Source organism: Monodelphis domestica, chromosome 3 (assembly GCF_027887165.1).
Source record: "Monodelphis domestica isolate mMonDom1 chromosome 3, mMonDom1.pri, whole genome shotgun sequence".
NCBI classification, from domain to species: Eukaryota; Metazoa; Chordata; class Mammalia; order Didelphimorphia; family Didelphidae; genus Monodelphis; species Monodelphis domestica.
This window is the reverse complement of record NC_077229.1, coordinates 260,408,722-260,429,096: the sequence shown is the minus strand read 5'-3', so window position 1 is coordinate 260,429,096 and position 20,375 is coordinate 260,408,722. Positions and strand designations below refer to the sequence as shown.

Below are 20,375 nucleotides of genomic sequence, written 5' to 3'. Positions count from 1 at the left end.
AAATAGCTCTGCAAGAGAAGCCACTATCCATGTGCAGCAGTCACATTTCAAACAAGGGAATCTAGTCATTGTCCAAAGGCAGTGGTCAGGTTTCAGGGTCAGAATTCTCAAAGGGCCCTTTTCTCTAGCCTTTCTTTTGTTCTTTGAATCACAGGAGTATCTGAAAAGCTTCCTTCCTGAACTGATGTACATTCACTGGAATAGAAAGAGATGAAGATTTTATAGTATGCATTTGCACATACCCACTGATACTGTCTACCACATTCGAAAGAGATGCTCACGTAATTGGCCTGAGCCAAATGGGACTTGCTCTCCAATATGGCGATGGTAACCCACTCACTGGGCATGACTGCAATACAAAGCAATTAGTTTCTGGCTTGTCAGGATTGGGAAGGTGGGAAATAATTTATAAACCACCTATCCTCTAGATGTTTGGGAGGCTGGCTAAATAAATCATAGTAAGACATACAATAGATCTGTGGAGTAGAACAAAGCAATGTGCTCTTAATCAACTAACAAAGGTAAAGATGATTGTGGTGTACTGAAGAATGCATTGTGACAGCGTAGGATGTGAACAATGACAGTATCGTGTTTCAATGACTTATTCTGAGACAGACATCAAAGTGATCTGGTTTGACCAAAAATCAAATTATCTAGTAAGTCTTGCAATTGTATGTATCTTCAAAACTGTGGTAAGTGAATGACCAAGGAAATAAGAATTGAAACTATTTGAGTGGGAGGAAGGAACGAAAAGCATGAGACATGTTAAATGTTCTACCATATACATGTGAATGTGGTCAGAGAATGGTTCTAAGCTGTAGTTGGTGTCATATTGCGTTTATATTTCATATCTGTGAGCATCTCATCTTATGTAACACTGGAGTGACATTTGGCATACTAACTGGGGAAGTTTCCCAGATTTACTATCCTATTTATATTAAAATTGTAGTAAAGGAAGTAGAACTTTAAGTAGTCATTACCACCTCAATATACCTGGTCTGATAAGACAGGATAAAATTTGTACCCCCAAAATGGAAGATAATATAATCATATCAAATGTTTCAGATAAATAATATAATCCAAGTATATTTCTTTGAATTATGTGTGGCCTTCCTAGCTGCTCACTGAAACAGAAGCATCCATTTTAAATCAAATTGATCAGCAATGAGAATCACATCCTTTCAAATAGTTTTTTAAATTTTTTCATGTGTTCAGATTAAATACTCCAGGCTTAAACCAAAGCTAAGTATTCTAGTCAAGAAGTATTGAGACTGAACTTATATTTTTCTGTCAGCTTTTCTTGCTGTATATGGCACTATTTTTGCCAACAAAGTGACATTTTAGCAACAACATAGTACAAATGTTTTGTAATCTGATTTTCTTAAATATGGTAGAAGATATTTTAAAAAATGTTAAATCCTATACTTATCAAGTATATACATTTTGACAGCAATACATTCAATGAGAGTAGCACTCCAATTCCCAAACAACTTTAAATATAGCACTTCTCAATTCCTGGATAGAGAAAGATGTCGATCTCTTTCTGAACCCAAACTTTTTTGGGTTCAATAATGATCAAATCAAAAATCAAAAATGATCAAATAAATGATCTCACAGGCTCATCACATCACAAGGCTGTCAGGAAAGACAAAATGAATTAGTTAACAGTTGACAAATAGCACAAAATGACAAACATTTTTATTACAATTTACTCTTGATTCTCAGGGTAATAAATACTTGGGCAGATTATTTTCTTAATGACACATCATTCTGGAGAAGGAAGGTTATTAATTTTTTTTAATTCTGCATGTCACTATTTTCATTTTCCAAACCATAACATTTTAAATTTTAGTTATAGGTCCTTTAACAGTTACCTTTGGACATAATAGATGAGTCTTGATTTTTCTTTTAAAAGAGCTATATGCCGTTTCAGAGCCTTCTCTAATCTCAACTAGATGTTTGTTATATTCCTCTTATGAAGCAGCTCCTTCATCTGTATATGGGTCTTGAACAACAACATAGTAACTGACATTCCATTATGAACTTTAAAATTTGCTAAGCAGTTTACATAGATTATTTCACTTGAATTTCATAACAATAGTGAGATACTATTATCTCCACTTTCTGGAAAACCAAGGCTCAGAGAACACAGTAACTTTGTTAGAATTTTAATGCAGGTTTTCCTGGCTAGTCTACCAAGTACCTTATCCACAAAGAAACCAAAATAGGATGTCAATATAAATCCCTCTGAAAAAGCCCAAGTCAGAATGGGAAAGTAAGGACAATTAAAGTGATACCAAAGCCCAAAGAAACAATGTCATTCTTGATGCGCAGAAGTTGACTCCCACATGGAAAGATAAGGTCAAACTGGATATGTGATTTGAAAAGACACTTTAAAAAAGTTGGTATATTTACCAAAAAGATAGATATTAGTAAGAAATAGTTAGACATGGCGACTGAGCCTTGGATTTTCCCACAATCTTTTTCTTATTATCAGTAGTGATAACAAAGAGGGACTTCTTCAGAGAATAAGATTTTGTACAAAAATTGTTTTGAGTAGATCCAAAGAAACATGACCTCCTGACTACCTTCTCATATATACAAAATTAAAAAATAGATGCATTGGACTTCTCTGTTCAGATCAGGTGGGTAGTTCTGAAAAGCATGTGATAGAATCTGATGCTCTCTTTTTCTTCCTCATGAAAATCAGCCCTTCTCACTCCATTGCTACAGACCTATGTGTACATGCTACATTATTCTTCACTGTCTGTGTGGCTTGTGACCATGTCTCCCCTACACATTTTTTCACCTCAGTCAGAATTCACCTCTCTACTAAACCTGTCCCTTTATCCTGCTGATCAGCTCAGGGATCCCCCTGTCCAGAATGTATCGATACAGGAGCTCCAGGCTCAACTTGAGCAGGAGACCAGACTTCACCAAGAGGACCAAGAAAAATTTAAAGCAAAGATCATCCAGGTAAATACATAAACTAATTTGTCTGGAGTCTTCAGTGCTGTGAACCCTAATACTCTTTTCCATCAGGAACAATGACAAGGTACAGTGGAAAAGAGCAAGGAAAAGTGGAAAGAGCACTGGGCTTAGAATCAGAGGAGCTGGAGTCAAAGCTTGCCTCTGATACTTGCTACCAGTATGACCTTAGGCAAGTCATTTAATTTTGTTAGGCATCCCTAAAATGAAGAGGTTCTATTAGAAGCATTCAGAAAACCCATCTAGTCCTATATCTATGATTCTCCGAACTATGTCTTATAGGAAGATACAATGGTCATATTTCCCATAGTCACAAACCAAGACCTATAATCTGACAAAAGATATTAAATTCTCTTTAAAAGTATGTTCTCTTTTCCCAAAATCAGGATTGTTCCAGAAAACTCAACATGGTCAGCGTAAAAGTGGGTCAGAGACTCACAAGCCTGCAAAAGATATCAGAAGGTCATCCAATAACCACTTGGAATTTGTTATCTTAGAAAGTGACCACTTGGTTCCTTGGTCTCCTTTTTTTAGTACTATATTCCAGTTTTTTAACTCTTATAATCAACAAGTTTTTCCTAATGCATAATCAAAAATCCTCTTGTTGCCCTGTTAATGAATAAAGTCAAATAAAATAAGGTAGTGAGGGCCTGTTTGAACATGATCCATTGGCATTTCAGTATCTTTTGAGAATAGAATATCAAAGTATATTATAGGTCCCTAGTTCTGACTGTACCAGATAAGGTGCCAACCACAGTGATAGCCTCACCCTGAAATATTGTCTGCAGAAAATAATCATGAGTCCAGTTACCTCCTACTTAATTCCTCTAGCTGGTACAGAACAAGCTGATACCAGCTAATTACTTCTTATCCTCGAATTCTCTCCCAGGTTTCTTGGTGAAAGAGTCACAGATAAAAGGAATCCTTGACTACATGCCTCCCTGTAGAACATCCAATCCCCAACAGTCCTTTATCTAATTAAGTTGTAAACATGAAATAAAGCTTAGAATACATTCTTAGTGATAGGAATATCCTTGAGAAACCACTGATTTCCATCAATTTCATGAGGTTTGGAAACTACAGATCGTGTGTAAAATCACATTTCTGATTTATTGAAAAACCTCTTTTTATTTGTAGGGATTGGATACCATTACACTTAAACCTTCAACTTTTTAGTTGTCTTAATTCAAGTTGCTTTTGTCTCTAGAAGCTTATGTATTAAAAACCAGAATTTAAAAACTGCAGTATCTTTCTGTTGACCCTTACCATAGATATACTCTTGTATTAGCATCGTTTTCTTCCTATATTCACTCAACAGAACCACTAATATGTTTATATTGCTAAGAAGTCAAAGTAAAAGGAAAGAATCTATATCTACAGAGGTTTATTATACCAATTTTTGTTGTAGGAAAGAACTAGAAGCAAAGTAGATGCCCATGAACTGGGGGAATAACCAAACAAATTTTGATATAAGAATATAAAGGAATATTAAAGTTTACCTTTCAGATCAATTTATTGGTAAGGGAAGAATTTATGACAAAATAAGAACTAGATAACATTATAAAGTGTAAAATAGGTAATTTTATTATATTAAATTCAAAACTGTACAAACAAAGCTAATGCAGCCAAGATTAAAAGTGGAAACAATAAGCTATCATTTGATTTACAACAATATGTCTAATTAAATACCTTAGTATTTAAAAAATCTAACCCTATTCTTGATGCCTTAATTCATCAATTCATGGCATCTACACCTAAAGAGTAGTTAAAGGTCAGCATTTGCATTTCATTATTCCAGAAAAAATAAAGGCTTTTCATGTTACTTTGAAAGTCAGTTTGAGTTGTTTGAGGTTTTTGTTTTATTTTGTGGTACATATCCACATCCTTATTTTCTGTATAGTACCAAGCTTATGATTGAAAAGGGGAATCTCATTTTGGAAGGAAAGGGCTTAGCAGTACTATTTCACCACTCAGCATTAGGGCTTGAAGCAGTGAAATGGAGAAAAGTGAGATGAATGAGATAGGGAGCAATAGGGTCATATAGTCATACCGCTAGCAATGGTGTTGATTATGTCATCAAAGAATGTGCAGAGGGAGAATCTGGCTGGTCCTCAATTTCACACAGAGATCCAAAGATTGAGTCTTAGGAAACACCCATACTAGTGGTGAGGAAAAGAAAAAAAGAGTCAATGAATGAGAGAAAGATAGAATCCTCAGAAAGAGTAGGAGGAGGACTAGCATAATGTAAAGCCATAGAAGCCAAGAAGAGGAGGTGGTGGGTAATGGCATCAGTCAGCAAAAGAGGATAGGATCCCCTGCTCTAGGCTATATCTCTAGAGCAACTGTTCATTCTGTCTTATAATTATTGTCATGGACAGTAGTAGCATAGGGATATGTAGAGATAATTTTAAAGAGGCAACACCTGGTAGTAGAGTCTCCCACCATTCTTCAAGGTGGGGATTTCTCATTCAAATAAAATGCATGGATCATTCTATGGTGTTGAATGTGATGGTGAATAAAATCTCCATCATAGCCATGATAACTTTCAGTTGGTAAACATTAACATTATTAATATAGAATAGAAGTTATTTGGGAAAAATATGCAATATTCTCATTATTATTACAGGTGCCACTGTAGAGTTATGTCTGGCTACCATGATAGAATAGTAAAAGTCTGAGTATATAATGGCATATTTTAGAGATTGCTTTAGCTTTGAAGCCAACTTGCATGACCTATTCTACTTTCCTGTGTGCTACAGAAGATGTTGAAACCTTAGAAGAAGAGGCAATAACTTTAGTGAAACAATTTGAATCCCTTTATTTTCTCGATCACATATCTATGGTCTTAGAATTGTGAAGAAATGCTTGAATTGGCACTCTGGCCAGACATTTCTGTACAATGGATCAAAATGTTCTCAGCCAGATTCTGATATCCATAAGTATCACATTGATCTTCTTTGTGAAAAAGACAGAATGAGATGTCGCCTGCATCCTTGACTATGTTCTGCCATTATATAACAGATGCTTAGTAAATACTTTTTAAAGGAAAGTTATGCATGGAGTTTGATTTGGGTATGCTGGCACATCCTGGAAGACCATTCCCATTGGCCCTTGCCCTGAAGTAATGCAACTCCACAGTTTTCTAGGCACATCTAGGTCCACTGTTCCAGGCACATCTAGACTATTTACACAGGTATTTAAGGGTCAGAGATAGAGGATCAAGGTAGGGGCTGGAAATGTTTTGGTTCTAAGTAGGGCAATTATTTTTCCAAGAGGGTTGTTGATATGAAGCACCTGGCAAGAATGGAGTTTTAATGGAACCAGGTTATTAAGGCAATTTAATGTTGTGCTTTTCTTTGTTAGAGTATTGTCAACAAAAGGAAAGATTCACCATCATTTTACAATGTGTAGCTTTGTCTGAACTGGCAACCACAGAAACTATTGCTTACTTGGATTATTTTCTCTACAGTCAGGTCTGGGAAGGAGAACACTCAGCTAAAGGGGAAATCTTCTCTCCTAGGATTGTTAGGGCTTCTATGATGCTGTTACTTACACAGATGACAACATTTTTTGCCCTATGCAAAGGGGAAATTGGGCTTGACATATTAGGCAACTCCAGCTGATATGGTCAGAGAATATTTGCCTTTATGAGGTTTGAAAGGAGGACATTCTGAAGGATCTGAGTAATACTAATAATATCATTGCTTTAGTTTTGAATGGTATTTATCCTCACAGTTCAAGAAACTTAGGAAATGTAATTGGCTTCTCATCAGAGGTTTACTTATACACTGAATCACAGGGACTTGAACCTTTTTCCTTGTTTCAAGACTGGGAAAGTAGCACTTTTTCCAGGTATCAGGACATAAGTCATACTCTAGTTGGGGTTTGTTTGATTTACTTGAATAAATTATGAGTCCATCCCCCTAGGACCTGCAGTCTCTTCATACAACTTTCTCTTGTATCCTTCAAGATGGAGCAGGAGCACCTATATGCCTTGCGCCGGAAGGAGCTAGAAGTCCAGAGCCTGTCTTTGCAGAACACCCTGGAGAGGCGGACATGGGAGGAAGAGAAGAATGTATTGCAGCAGGATCTCCGTCACTTCAGGCAGAACACTTTCCTCTTCTATGTCAAACTGAAGTGGCTTCTCAAACACTGGAGGCGGGGCAAGAAAGGAGAGGAGGAACCTGAGGATTTCATGGAGGTACTCACTCCTCTCTTCTCTCTCTAGGGTAATGGTAGGATTGGCTTGAGGCAGGCAGACCATCCCCAGACTCTTGGCTTGCAGGAAGAAAACCTAGCGCGATGTGGGGTGAAGGAGGGAAGGGAAGGAGAGTCTCCAGATTCTAGTGCTGGGCTCTCAGGTTCTTAAACTCAGTGTCTGCTGGGAAGAAATGGAAATTAAAATTCTTTATCTGAATCTCTTCATACTTCCCATATACTAGATATTGAAACTGGAAAGAACCTAACAAGTCACCCATCCTGTCTGTTCCCCTGAAAATGAAACAGCACCTTTTTAGAGACATTACTTGTAATGGGTTGGACTTTTTTTGCATTTCTTTTGTTATCTTGTTCCCTATAGGTTTTTTGTCTAAATATTACTTGTGATGAAAATCCTGTGCAATGTCCAAAAATAATGCAGACAAATAAAAAGGGGAGAGAGACAGATAGACAGAGATGGCTGAGAGACAGAGACAAAGACAAAGTAGCTCCCTTTATTCCCAGAATTTAAGAATGTGTTTTTAAAAATCAATTCAATCAACTCTTTTTTTTTCCCCCAGAGACCAGGACATAGACACTTATGGATAATGAAAAGCCCCAGACTATCCAAAAACTTTATGTTGAACAATAAATTCAGCCTCTTTTTTCTGTATTTTTTTTCCAAATAACTGTCTGTGAGAGAAAAAAAATGATGATGAATTAGGGAAGCTTTTCTATTATTAACCCTGCCTGTTTTCTGAAGGAAGTGCTAATCTCTAGGATACGTGTAAATAAATGGAGGCCTGAGAAGCCAAAGCTTTTAATTTCCAAAGTGGCCAACTGGGCAATCAAAGATGTACTACAGAAAAATAACGGCTATAAGGAAGCTCTGTTACTATTGAAAGTGGGCTCTGTGGTTACAATGTATTGCTGTTTTTAGATGGAGCATCCTGAGACTGTACCAGGAGTTGGAGTTCAAACTGAACAAAGAGATGAGGATGATGAAGAGAGAGGCGTTGGGTCCCCAGTGGAGTATTACTCCCAACATTCAAGTATGGAAATTGATGAAGATGATGATGAACCAGAGATACAGACTGCAGAGATTATGGAGCACCAAAAACAGGTATGTGTGCTGCCCTGATCCCCAAATATTTTAAATTTTAACTTCAAATAGGATTCTCCTCTTCTACAACCTCACCATTTTATTTAACATGATCTAATGCAATTCAGTATTGGGGCATCCACCCATGATAAGGCTATCTAGAACAGTAAAACCATAGAATCCGAGAGGATGAAGAATGTCAATTTGTCCAGCTCAACTGCCTAGTCGTCCAGCCTCTGTCTGTTTGAATACCTTTGGTTATCTTGTGAATAGTCCAATCCATTTGGGGATGGCTGTAATTATTGGAAAGTTGGGAAAGGGCAGCTGCTCATGGTTAAGTGGCATTGACAATGGACTTGGGGTTAGAAGACCTGAGCTCACTCCTTTGTGGCATTTCCTTTATGACACAGAGCAAGTTACACCCTTTCTAAGCTTCTATTGCTTATCTGTAAAATGAAAGCAATAATATTTATACTATCTACCTCACCTAGTTATTGTAAGAAACCTGCTTGGTAAACTTTAAGGCTCTGTTCTTAAGATGACCTATTATTATGCAGTATTTATACTGAGCCACATAATTAACAAAGTCCTTTCTTGTGTGGGCTGGTTAGTTCATTTTCTTAGAGTGAAATGCCTTTAAGGGACAAATAAGGGAAGAGAATAAGCATTTAAATAGTGCTAGACACTATGCTAAGAACTTTACAAATATAATTCCATTTGATCTTCACAACAACCCTGTGAGGCAGGGACTATTATTATCCTCATTTTTACAATTGAGGAAACTGAAGTAAACAGAGGCTAAAGTGACTTGTCCAGATTCATACAGCAAATAAATATCTAAGACCAAATTTGAACTCAGACCGTCCTGACCCAAGGACCAGAGCTCTATCTACTAATCTAGCTAGCTGCCTTCATGTTCTTTGAGGCCAAGCCCATGGGTTGGATCTTATCAAAATGGCCTGGCTTCCCCAGATACACACTTCCTCCATGAAACTGGCTGGCTGCCATAAAAATGTGTGCCTTTGTTCTCAAAGGAATCTGGGTAAAGGGTAGGGATGGCTCAGTACAAATTTGTCACCACTACTGGGGAAAAAAAGTCATTTAGGGCATATGTGCTATTGATGGAGAGTCAGGGGATCACACTGGGCTGTCATTTTGGCAAGATGGCGAGTGTGAATTTCACTTTTGGAGGTGGCACTTGGCCCAGACATGCATATCCCCAGCATCTGATAATCATCTGACTTAGCATTAACAGCACCATTGCCTGGGATCCTGACCAAATAGGAAAAAAAAAAGATACCAAAGGAAAAAATATGCCCAAACATGTAAAAAACACTTCAGGTTCTCCTTTGGGTCCTCTGAAAAGTTGTGCCAAAAATACAAATCTTTGTTTTAATTAAAACCAACATAAAGGACAGTGTGGTTTTAATTTTGCAATTTTAAAATAATTACCAATGCTGCCAAACACCATAAAAATATAATACAGCAGTCCCAAATTAACATTCTGAATTGCACCACTGGTACTGTATGGGCTCTGGGATAAAAATGTAGTATCTGGAAAACATCTCAAGTATTCAAAGTAAAATTGGTTGTTCACCTAATACTGACTCGTTAATGAGATACTGTATTTTTCTGAATTGTTTTGTCCCTATTTCCATAGTTTTCTTCTCAGTAGGCCCAACAGTGTTTCAGCTTCTCTAGGAATTGGAGATTTCTGTGTTCTGGACTGGGTTGGGCTGGGCTTGGCTGGGTGAATATTGATGGATGTGGTCATCTTGGGCCTGAATCCAACCCCACAGTCTCCAACATTTACTGGGCACTCCCTGTGTGTATGACACTGTAACAGCTGCTACTAACTCCAGCTCCCACTCAGCAGGGAACCTCCTCAAGTTAAGGGAGTAAGGGGTTTGCCATCAGACATTTGATTTCTCGCCAATGAAGGGGAGGAGGAGGGGCAAGATTCTTGGTCCCAGTAAAGAAGTGCATTTTTGTTTGGCTTATTTGCCTCCCAAAGCCTTTTTTATCCCCCTACTCCAGAAATACATTTTCTACAAAACAATAGCTGTTTTCTTTAAATACTCAGCTGGGTTTAATTCCAAAATTATTTGATGCAGGAAATAAAATGTTTGGTTTAATGGGTAAATTTTTTAAAAATACAAAGTAGAAGATGATGTCATGATATTCATATTCATGGGGAGGTTTTAATTCAGGAAATTATTTTTCCAGCAATAATCTAGCTAGATGATGACAAATTATTATTTTTGCTAATAATACTTTAATATTTGTTAACATTTTTTGTTTTTTTTTCTTTTTTAGTGATCTGATGAAATGTAAGGGACTTTTAATGATAAATGTTTATTATACCAAGTAGCATTTATAAATGCTTCTTACTCTATAAGTCTACTGCATTTAAAAATGTGTTGGTAGTTCCTCTTGGGATACTTTCAGATCTGGTCGGTAAGAAGAAAAAAAGAAACGAATCAGCTTAGGTTTCCACACAATTGTCATGGAAATATAAAAAGAAACGAAAGTAAGAAGAAACAAAAAATTATACAGTAAAAGCTTTATCATATCAGCATAGTTAATATTCCCTTCATCTTCCTGCCCGAGGCCCAAACAATCCTTTTTCCTCTGAATAAGCAGACACATATGGTCTGTCGCACATAAGAGTTTGATAAAGATGCACGTGTGTTCAATAGGGTTGGATCCATTGAGTACAACTTGGATTTTAATAATTAAGGCTTACAGTAGAGTCATTTAAATCAGAGGTAAGCTTGGTTTAGCTGCTCATGTCCCCATGACATCATTAATGTGGCTCTGAGGGAAATAGATACATGAAATCTACTGTAAGCAACAGCTGTTGAATGGGAGCATTCTCAGCTCTAAGGCTTGTCTCTTGCTCAGATGAGTACTATTATTAGCTGGGGAACATTTATGTAGAGATTTTTATTCAAGAGAACTCTTAAAGCTTTTGGGCAGAAGTGGGTCTTCTTTGGCCGTGATAACTAGAAAAGAAGTCAAGATGATCTGCACAACAGCGGAATAGGATTGAGCAACCAAAATGTCTGGACTTTGATCTTTGCTTGCCTTACCTTTGGAATTTTTACTGTTGGATATAAGAGGTTTCATCACTTGTCATGCCTTTGGAGACAAGAAATTACATATTTTACACATATTACTATATACCTGACACAGTAAGCACATAACAAATGCCCTATCTATCTGTCTATTTCCTTATTTATCTTTGTGTTTCTATCTATCTATCTATCTATCTATCTATCTATCTATCTATCTATCTATCTATCTATCTGTCTGTCTGTCTGTCTATTTCTGTATTTATCTCTGTATGTCTGTCTATCCATCTATCTGTCTATCTCTATATTTATCTCTGTACATTTCCATCTGTCTGTCTCTGTCTATCTATCTCTGTATGTCTCTATCTATATCTATTTATCTGTCTGACTGTCTATTTATCTATCAATCTTAAGACAGCCTTGGAAGTGGTTTTTAATAATCATTACATGTCAAAACAATTTGCCTACTTGTTAAATGAAACCCAGTTCTGCCTGTTTAGCACCTGTGTTGCTTGAGGCAAGTCATTTTACATCTCTAGGCTCCATCATGTATAAAATGGCGAATTTGGAGTAGTGGATCCCTAAAATTCCTTCCAGTCCTTAATTTTTTCATCTTATTATTACTTTATCTCTGTACCATCCCATTACTATTTCCTACTACTATTTTCCAATGCAATAGATTATAGAAATATAATCATAGAATATAATAGAAATACATAGAAATATAATTAGTGCTTAGGAGAGTTAACACATAGTAAGTGCTTCACCAAACACTTTTCCATTTTCATTCCAAATTTGAATATATTTCTTGAGCAGGCACAGACAAGTTTCTCCAGCAATATAAACCAAGCCAAAAGCAATTAGAAAGGAGAAACAAAAGTACTTTTTATTCTTAGTAAGCTATTTGACGTTTGTCAATATTTTAAAGTCTTGGTCATTCATTCATTCACCCCTATGAAGTATTGTTCCTGGCATTAAGGAACCCCAAAGCCAGGTAAATAGTAGTATTTTGTGGTCTGAATGACAAGGCTTCCTGTAGATATGCTTAATTGAGAGAGAATACCACTCTTTCCTGGTCAGCATTGTATTAGATATCAACAATAATAATTCATATTAACACAATTTTTAAAAATCTTTTTCTCACAATAATCCTGTGAGGCAGATAATTGAAGAACTACTACTTATAGATGAGTAAACTGAAACTCCAAGATGTTCCTAAGTTTTGGAACTAACAATTGAACTCATGTTTCTTGACTACCTGCCCAGTGCCCTTTCCAACCATATTGTGCAACCTCTATAATTCTTTATTAAAAACAACCCAGTAGAAAATTTAAAAGACAGTATGTTTATGTAGTATATACACTTTAATAGTAAGCTCACATTTTCATTATATCAGCATAAATAATCCCTCTGCTAGTGCACATAGCAACTCATCCTATGTGGATTTTAGGCATTTAAATCCTCTATAAAAGATCTATCCTATGTGTTAGGGACTTTCTTCTTGTTATTTTTATATTTTGTGAATACTAGTGTAATACTTAAGCTGTGCCTTTATTATCCCTCATTCCTACATGACTGACTCACTTTTCTTGTTCTTGATAATATGTTTTAATCCACTTATTATATTTAAGTCATTACTGGCAATATCCCATAGATTACCTAATCCAACTGTGCATCTTGCCATTATCTATTGGGGTACCTGCAATTTTAATAATATAGCATTATCAAGATAATGTTAGTATCCTTTTTGGAGGGGTAATAAGCAACTTAGATACTTACAATACAAATCCAAATTAAGATTCAGTAAAAGCACTGGAATTTCCCACATGTGATCCTGCCCAATTTCCCCCTTCAATTCTAGACCAAACCCATTGCCCATATTTAGCAGTTTAAAATAAGATATGTAGATATATGTATATTTCTATATGTGTATATGTATATCTACATGTATATATACCCTCTGATGGATTAACTCAATTGGTTATCCAACCAACTGCATGTCATAAACTAGTTGATTTATGTTGTTCATCCACTTTGTTTTCAAGTGTGGATGTATTCTTTATATTTCTGTCAATTTACAATAATGAAGATATGGTTGCCTAAAGAAAACCATCTGCAGTAATTTAAACATCTTTTTATATTTTCCTCAAGGATATTGTAGATATATGTAAAGACAAAACTTAGAGATTTTATAAAGATGTGGGTTCACAATCACTAGTGTCTCCTTGGTTGTCTGTATTTAATTTTAGGATTCTCTAAGATACACTCAATCTTTAATGTTGTCTGGTCTGCCAGTCAATCCATTTGGATGTCTTTTATTCCGAGAGAGTGGGACTGTCTCTGTGCACTGACTTTTCCACTTAAATCTCCTTCACGCACAAGTGTCTTTGTGCACACTCATCTATATACCATAGATGAAAACGCATAAAGACAATCGTCATCCTCGGTTACCGAGAGATTACTACTATTATTGCTAATGGTACTATACATGATCTTTTTATTCTTTTAATATTTCTTTCAAGTCTTCCTTTCTATGAAAACTGCCGTTGGCTTCCCTGCCTCTCTACATGACAGGGAGATCATACATTTTCTAAATGTAGTGGTTTCTGGGCTTTCTCAGCCTCCTCATTGTAGTAACTGTTTTGCTCAAGATTTTATGAAATATAAACATCTGTGGCACAATTAGACACTTTTCTCACTTAGCTTTGATTGTGATTAGTCAATACTGTTAGATTAATCCCAAATCTATTTCCCAGCAGAAGTAGAATTTACTTATCTAATCCACTCTGATCCTTTCTTGGTTTGCCCAAGGTTTGTCTATAGTTTCTGAGAATTTGATCAAATATGCCATATATCAGACTCCTGATGCCTTTCCTTCAGATTTTGTCTCTTCGTCCTCCACAGAGAGAAAGAGAATTCTTTGATTGTTACTTAGTATTTTTGTTGTCTGACTACACAATGTCTCATTATTTTTTCTCAAGAAAGTTACTTCCTGTTCCTATGGCTTGACAGAAGCCTAAAGAAAACAAAACAAAACAAAATGATGAGACGCAATTTTTAAATTAAAGTCAATACATTTTTCTTTTCTTAAAAAAAAAACCTTTTGACTTAGTATTAATTCTAAAACTAGAGCAGCAAGGGATAGATAATTGGGGTTAAGTGACCTTCCTAGGGTCACAGGTAAAAAGTATCTAAGATCAGATTTGAACCCTGGTTCTCCCAACTCCTGGCCTGGAGCTCTATCCACTATGCTTGCTACCTAGCTGCCCCAAAGACAATATCTTTTCAAATCAGCATTATGAATCCTTTTGATTGTCATTTTCCAACTGAAAAAGAGTTTCACCACCTGCCTGCTGAACTTAATCTTAACTCTTTGGCCCTTGAAGCTAGAATCTAATTATTCTTAATTTACACATAGTGTAAATTACATATTTACATACAAATATAGTGCTATGGTGTCATCATACAGTGCTATAACTCCCTGCAATCTTGCAGATGCTTTTTTCCAGAGATATTTCTTTTTCTTTTTTTCCTTTTTTCCTTTTTTAATTAATTAGTTAATTTAGAATATTTTCCCATGGTTACACGGTTCATGTTCTTTCTTCCCCTCCTCCCTTCCCCCTCCCAGAACCAATGAGCACTGGGTTTTACGTGTTTCGTTGTTCAAAACCTATTTCTCATTTCTTTTGTTAAAAGGGATCATGCCCCTCTTTCCTCAACATCACATTGCAAACTTTTGGAAATGTAACAAAGTTTTTAAACAAAAACTCATTTATTACTACCTGTTTTGTTTCAGTCTTGCCCTGATTTCTTATAGATACTGAACTGATGGGTCAATATTTATTTTTACGATAGTGCCTATTACTGTAATTTTTAATGGGTTTTCATCTGTTTCCTTCAAGAAACTTTCAGTGAGAATTATGCTGTGATAACATATGGGGCAATGAACTCATAATTGTATTCACTTCATATGCTAACTTGGACGTGAATATGCCACCTCAGTGAAACTCCATCATATATTTGGCTTTAATATCTAGCCTCCACAGTGTCCCTTTTGCTGCTGAAGAGTCTGCAAAGAAAATAAATTACAAGGAAACAATCATTCGTTCTGTGATAAATCTCAATTAAAGTGGCAGCAGTGGTAAGAAGGACAGTAGAGTGTTCGTTCTTAATAGATGTTATGTGGTGTTCTAATGCTGCACTTCTAGCTAATCTCACTTAAGGATCTGAGCCATGGCAACTAATCACATCTCGGCTCCCCTGCCGATAGAGCAGATATTTTTAATGAACACTGCAGGAGATTGCCTTGGATTAGCTTGGACAAAACATTAGCTCCTCCACTGCCCCCTCTCCACCCCCGCTTTGCATCAAATAGGAAATAGGTGGGGAGTACCTTGACTGAATGCTCAGAATCACATTTACTTTATATATTACAAGCTGAGCTCGTAGAAAAAATATCACACAACCCATATGTTGTGATTGCCTTTTAATGAATCCGAAGCTAACGGTAAGCCCGTGTATCCACTGGGGCTTTAAAGTCAATCCCCAAATTGCTAATTGCACTATAACCAAATTATATACACCATTTTATTTTGGCTATTTCACAGAGATCTGGCCTCACATATGCATTTTTGCTAAATCTCATCCTTAGGCGGTAATGTTCTTTTTTTTTTTTAACTCTGCTTATTTTTATTGACTTGAAAAACATTTTGTAGGGCCAAAGGCCACCTTAAAAATTCTCTTACAACAAGGTGGCTCCCATGCAGATGTCCAAATCATGAGTTGCCTTGAAATAAGTAGCAACAGAGAACTTTGTTCAACCCTCTGATGATTAATATTAAGAAACAGAATATATGGAGGGTTGCTAAAAGTGTTTTGTCATAATCTCCTTACCCAGGTCCCTTCTCTGCAGTCTTGCCCTGAGAAGTCTTGGTTTAGGATGAGTCCCTCTTTGTTCCCATTCATGTTCTGCTAAAAGAAGGTAGAGAAAATCACAAATCCTGCTTACTGGATCCACTACCAATTAATGTCATGTTATCGCAATGGACCTTCCTTCTCTGGATCTGTCACCCCCAATAGCCTAAATTGTGCACCGTGGCTTTCTTCCCTACCAAATGTTGTAAATCAAGACCAATAATAATAACTAGCCTCTCTTGCAGGAGAAGGTAATAACCTGAACCCGTTGGCTTCCCTCTCCCATTACAGCCTACACTAGGGCTCTACTGAGACTCCCTTTTGCTATGATTGATATCAGAAAACAATGCTTTTAAGTTGATTGCTCATGCTCTAATGTACATAAGTATATTAAGTCACCATTCCAATTAATGCCACACTCATAATAACCAAGCAATACTTATTCAGCCAAAAGACCATAATAATAATTAACATTTATGTAATCCTTTAAAGTTTGCAAAGCACTTTAGAAATATCTAATTTTGTTCTTACAACAACCTTGGGACATAGGTTCTATCCTTATCCTCAATTGGAATGAGGAAACAGAGGTAGATAGCACTTAAGTAACTTGCTTCTGGGTCTAGCACTCTATCCACTGTACCAACTAGATGCCTCATAATGTGGAAATCCTACCATTTATCTACATAAAGTTCAACTGCTATCATCATTGCTGATGATGCTGCTTCGTATTTCATCTAAGAACACAGACGATTCCTATGGAAGCTTTGCAACTTGTCTTTGTGGAGCAGTGATAAATAAGCCCTGCCTCTGGTCAAGCTATTTGACCTTTCACTGCTTTGGGTAACTCTTTAAGCCTGTAAAGTAAAGAAAATGTGTTGACTTCTTTTGGAGGAGGCCATTTCTTAAACTGGGAGTTCCTTAATATGAAACCAAAGATCTGCTTCCTATCCCAAAAGAATGCTCACAGTCCTTGATATGCTGAAATTTAACCCAGTGCTAGACCCCATAAACTCATTTATCATCCAAGAAAGCACTGTATAATGTAACCGCATGGCCACTCAGGGAACATGTAGATGTGATATTCTTGGTCTACATGTGTGTCTTCATCTCATAGTGCACATGTTAGGGCTTTCCCCGACATTGAGCACTGAGCAGACTCATATTGGCAACCCAACTTCTCCCAAAGCTTGGAATTCCTGACTTTGTCCTCAATGACAGTCCTTTTCACATCCACACCGTCTTTATTCTTTTAGACTTTCACATTGATTCCCTGCTTTGGCAGTTTTAGAAAAGTACTTAAACTCCCTCCTACCATCTATATCCAACCTGTTTTACAAAGGAATCTGGTTTAAAATGCTCACACACTCCAAAATTCTTTTTTCCCCATAGTTTCCAGGAGACTTCGGTAACTCAGTTCGAATTTCTCGCTAAAAGATGACAACCCTCTCTTATTTCCCTCTTCCAAGATGACTCCGAATGAGGCAAATCCCCACCTGACATCCCCTGCATCAGACTGTAACAAATAGCATGCCAAATGACAATGACTCTTACCCTCTCACAGAAAAGATGGTAGAAACTTTTCTTCCACCTTATGTTAAATCCAGTCTTTCCTATAAGAACACTTTTGAATTGGATTGAATGATTCTTTCTCTCCATTCTAATCTAAAGAATGCCAAGAAAAAGTAAACGATGGAGATTTGACTCATGTGTTTCTACAGGCAGTGGAAAACCGGAATCTCATAAACTCCCTTAAGACTTTGCTGGATGATTTCCACTCTGAGATGAGGGAAGATGAACGGGATCGCCTTGGATTGCAACAACAATATGCCAAGGATAAGGCCGCCTGGGAGGTGGAGTGGACAGAGCTGAAGAGCCGCCTGGAACAGGTATATACAACACTATATGTACAGGTTACTCTGATTTCCAAAACAAGTCACAATTTCCCATATTTTCTTGCCTGTATAGATTTTCTTCTCCTCTATCTAGTATTGGTTAACATGGGTCCCAGGGTCATACAGTTTGTGTAAAAACCATGGTTAATATTCAGTTGGGTAATAATTAAAATTGGGGGGGGGGAAACTGAGGCAGGTCAAAATTAGTTTCTCTGCTAGAAGGAGTATTATATTTGTAGAGTGTTTTTTTTTAAGAGAAGGAATTTAGGAAAATACCAAAGAAAGGCATGTGCTAGGCCCAGAGAGACTATTCATTACCACTTACATCTTGCCTGCTAGGTGGAGAGCCTCATATGCTCCAAAGCAGAAGTAGGAAAAGAGCCTCAGTAGGCAGAGAACTCCTTTAAATAATAATTTGTGATCTCGCCCAGGTGAGAATTCAGTGGGATTTCAAAGCATTCTAGGAAGTGAGCAAGGACTTCTGGGGACTGGAGTCCTGGGTTCAAGTCTCCATTTTTTACAGTTGTTATTAGAAAAAAAAAGAATAGTACTTAGAGAGGAACTGATGACCCAAGCCTCTCTGTCTCTTCTGAGAAGACAATGAAAAGGCATGATGATGGGCCGCCCAGAGACATTAGAGTCATAATATATAAGACCAAGGGAGGTTTGGGCTTTTTCTTCACAGGAGGCCATTAAGAATGTTTTGGTTAATGTATTTAAGATTCAATTAAATAATTTCTTGATATTCTCTAAACCCTTCTCCAGGAATTGGGAATCAGTGTACTACCCCTTATCATTAAGCAAACTCTGGAATCTGATTTGTGAAATGGCTCAATTCTTAGAATAAAATGAAGGAGACTTGGGTTCAATTTTCCATTTCTAATACCATTATTGGCCCACCAAGTAAGCTGGAGTAAATCATTTAACCTTGATGCATTGGTTGTTGGTAAGCTATCCCAATCAACCTCAGCCACCTAGGGAGTTAAAAGGGAAGTAAAGAAAAAGACCAAGAGGAGATGAAGGAAAATATTTGCATAGTTATCAGAAGGCTGTGTAGATGTTAAAAGAAGCCTTTTCCACATTCAGGTCATGAGGAGAGGGATGAAAAAAGATAGAGAATTTAGGTAATTAGGATAGCAGGAATCTACAAATGGCTTAATTACTTCCAGAAGGGACTTAAAAATATGGTGTTTTTTTTTTTTTACCTTAAACAAGGGCTGTCAGGAAATAATTTCATTTGGGAATTTCCTTGGTTATTTTGCATATTTCCTAATGTCTAAATGCAAAAATGAAAAACATTTATTAAGTGTCAGTTACTGTGCTAACTGATGAAGATACAAACACAAAACTTAATAGTCTCTGTCCTCAAGGAACTTAAATTCCATTATGAGTTAGTGAAGGGTGTTTTGGTCTGAGGATCCATTTGAAAACTGATCTTTTCAGTAGCAATGGCTAGTTAGGTCAAATGAAATTAAAGGACAATTACTGGTACATAGTAGGTGTTATTAAAGCTAGTCAGTATTTGGAGTATGTACTTGAATAAAATTTTCAGAACAGGAGGCAGCTGGGTTGCTCAGTGGATTGAGAGCCAGGCCTAGAGATGGGAGATCCAAAGTTCAAATCTGGCTTGAGACACTTCCCAGCTGTGTGACCCTGGGCAAGTCACTTGACCCCCATTGCCTAGCCCTTACCACTCTTCTGCCTTGGAGCCAATACACAGTATTGACTCCAAGATAGAAGGTAAGGGTTTAAAAAAATAATAATAAAATGAAAGTAAAAAAATTTCCAGAACAAAAGGTGGAAAGAGGATTTGTAAGAAGGGCAACATAAATAGGAACCTCCTAAGTGACAAGAAGACATCCCAGGGGTTCAACTTTATGGGATCTGAAGCATGATGTGATATAAGACATCTAGTTATACTGGGATATTTAAGGTTGTCCTCATTCAATCACTAAATAGTACAACCAAGTCCCATGGTGAGAGTTCCAAAGCCAGTGGATTAAGTCATCCCCTATCTCTGAAGGCAATGTGGCCTTTTCCAATAAGATGGAAAATGGCAACAATCTGAGTGGTTACAGTGGTTGGTTTCTGGCTTGTAATACTGGTTTTTTCCCCCTTATGTTTCTACATATTCTTTTCCCATTTTAACACCAGCATTTTTTAGTTCCATAAAATTGATACCCTGTCTTTAGGCTTCTGGCTTCTCCC

The 20,375-nt window shown here is 36.9% G+C and overlaps 1 protein-coding gene across 8 annotated transcripts in view; it reads left to right on the top strand.

Annotated features, from left to right (window-relative positions):
• MTCL1 (microtubule crosslinking factor 1) overlaps positions 1-20,375 on the top strand; it is a 166,431-nt gene that overhangs the window by 108,810 nt on the left and 37,246 nt on the right. For 6 of the 8 annotated variants that reach the window (XM_056823674.1, XM_056823672.1, XM_056823673.1 and 3 more), the window contains 4 exons: positions 2,863-2,976; positions 6,959-7,189; positions 8,126-8,308; positions 17,994-18,161. In XM_056823674.1, the coding sequence (XP_056679652.1) occupies positions 2,863-2,976; positions 6,959-7,189; positions 8,126-8,308; positions 17,994-18,161 (696 nt within the window). The remainder of the gene's footprint in view (positions 1-2,862; positions 2,977-6,958; positions 7,190-8,125; positions 8,309-17,993; positions 18,162-20,375) is intronic. The other 2 variants (XM_056823678.1, XM_056823675.1) reach the window with 1 other exon arrangement.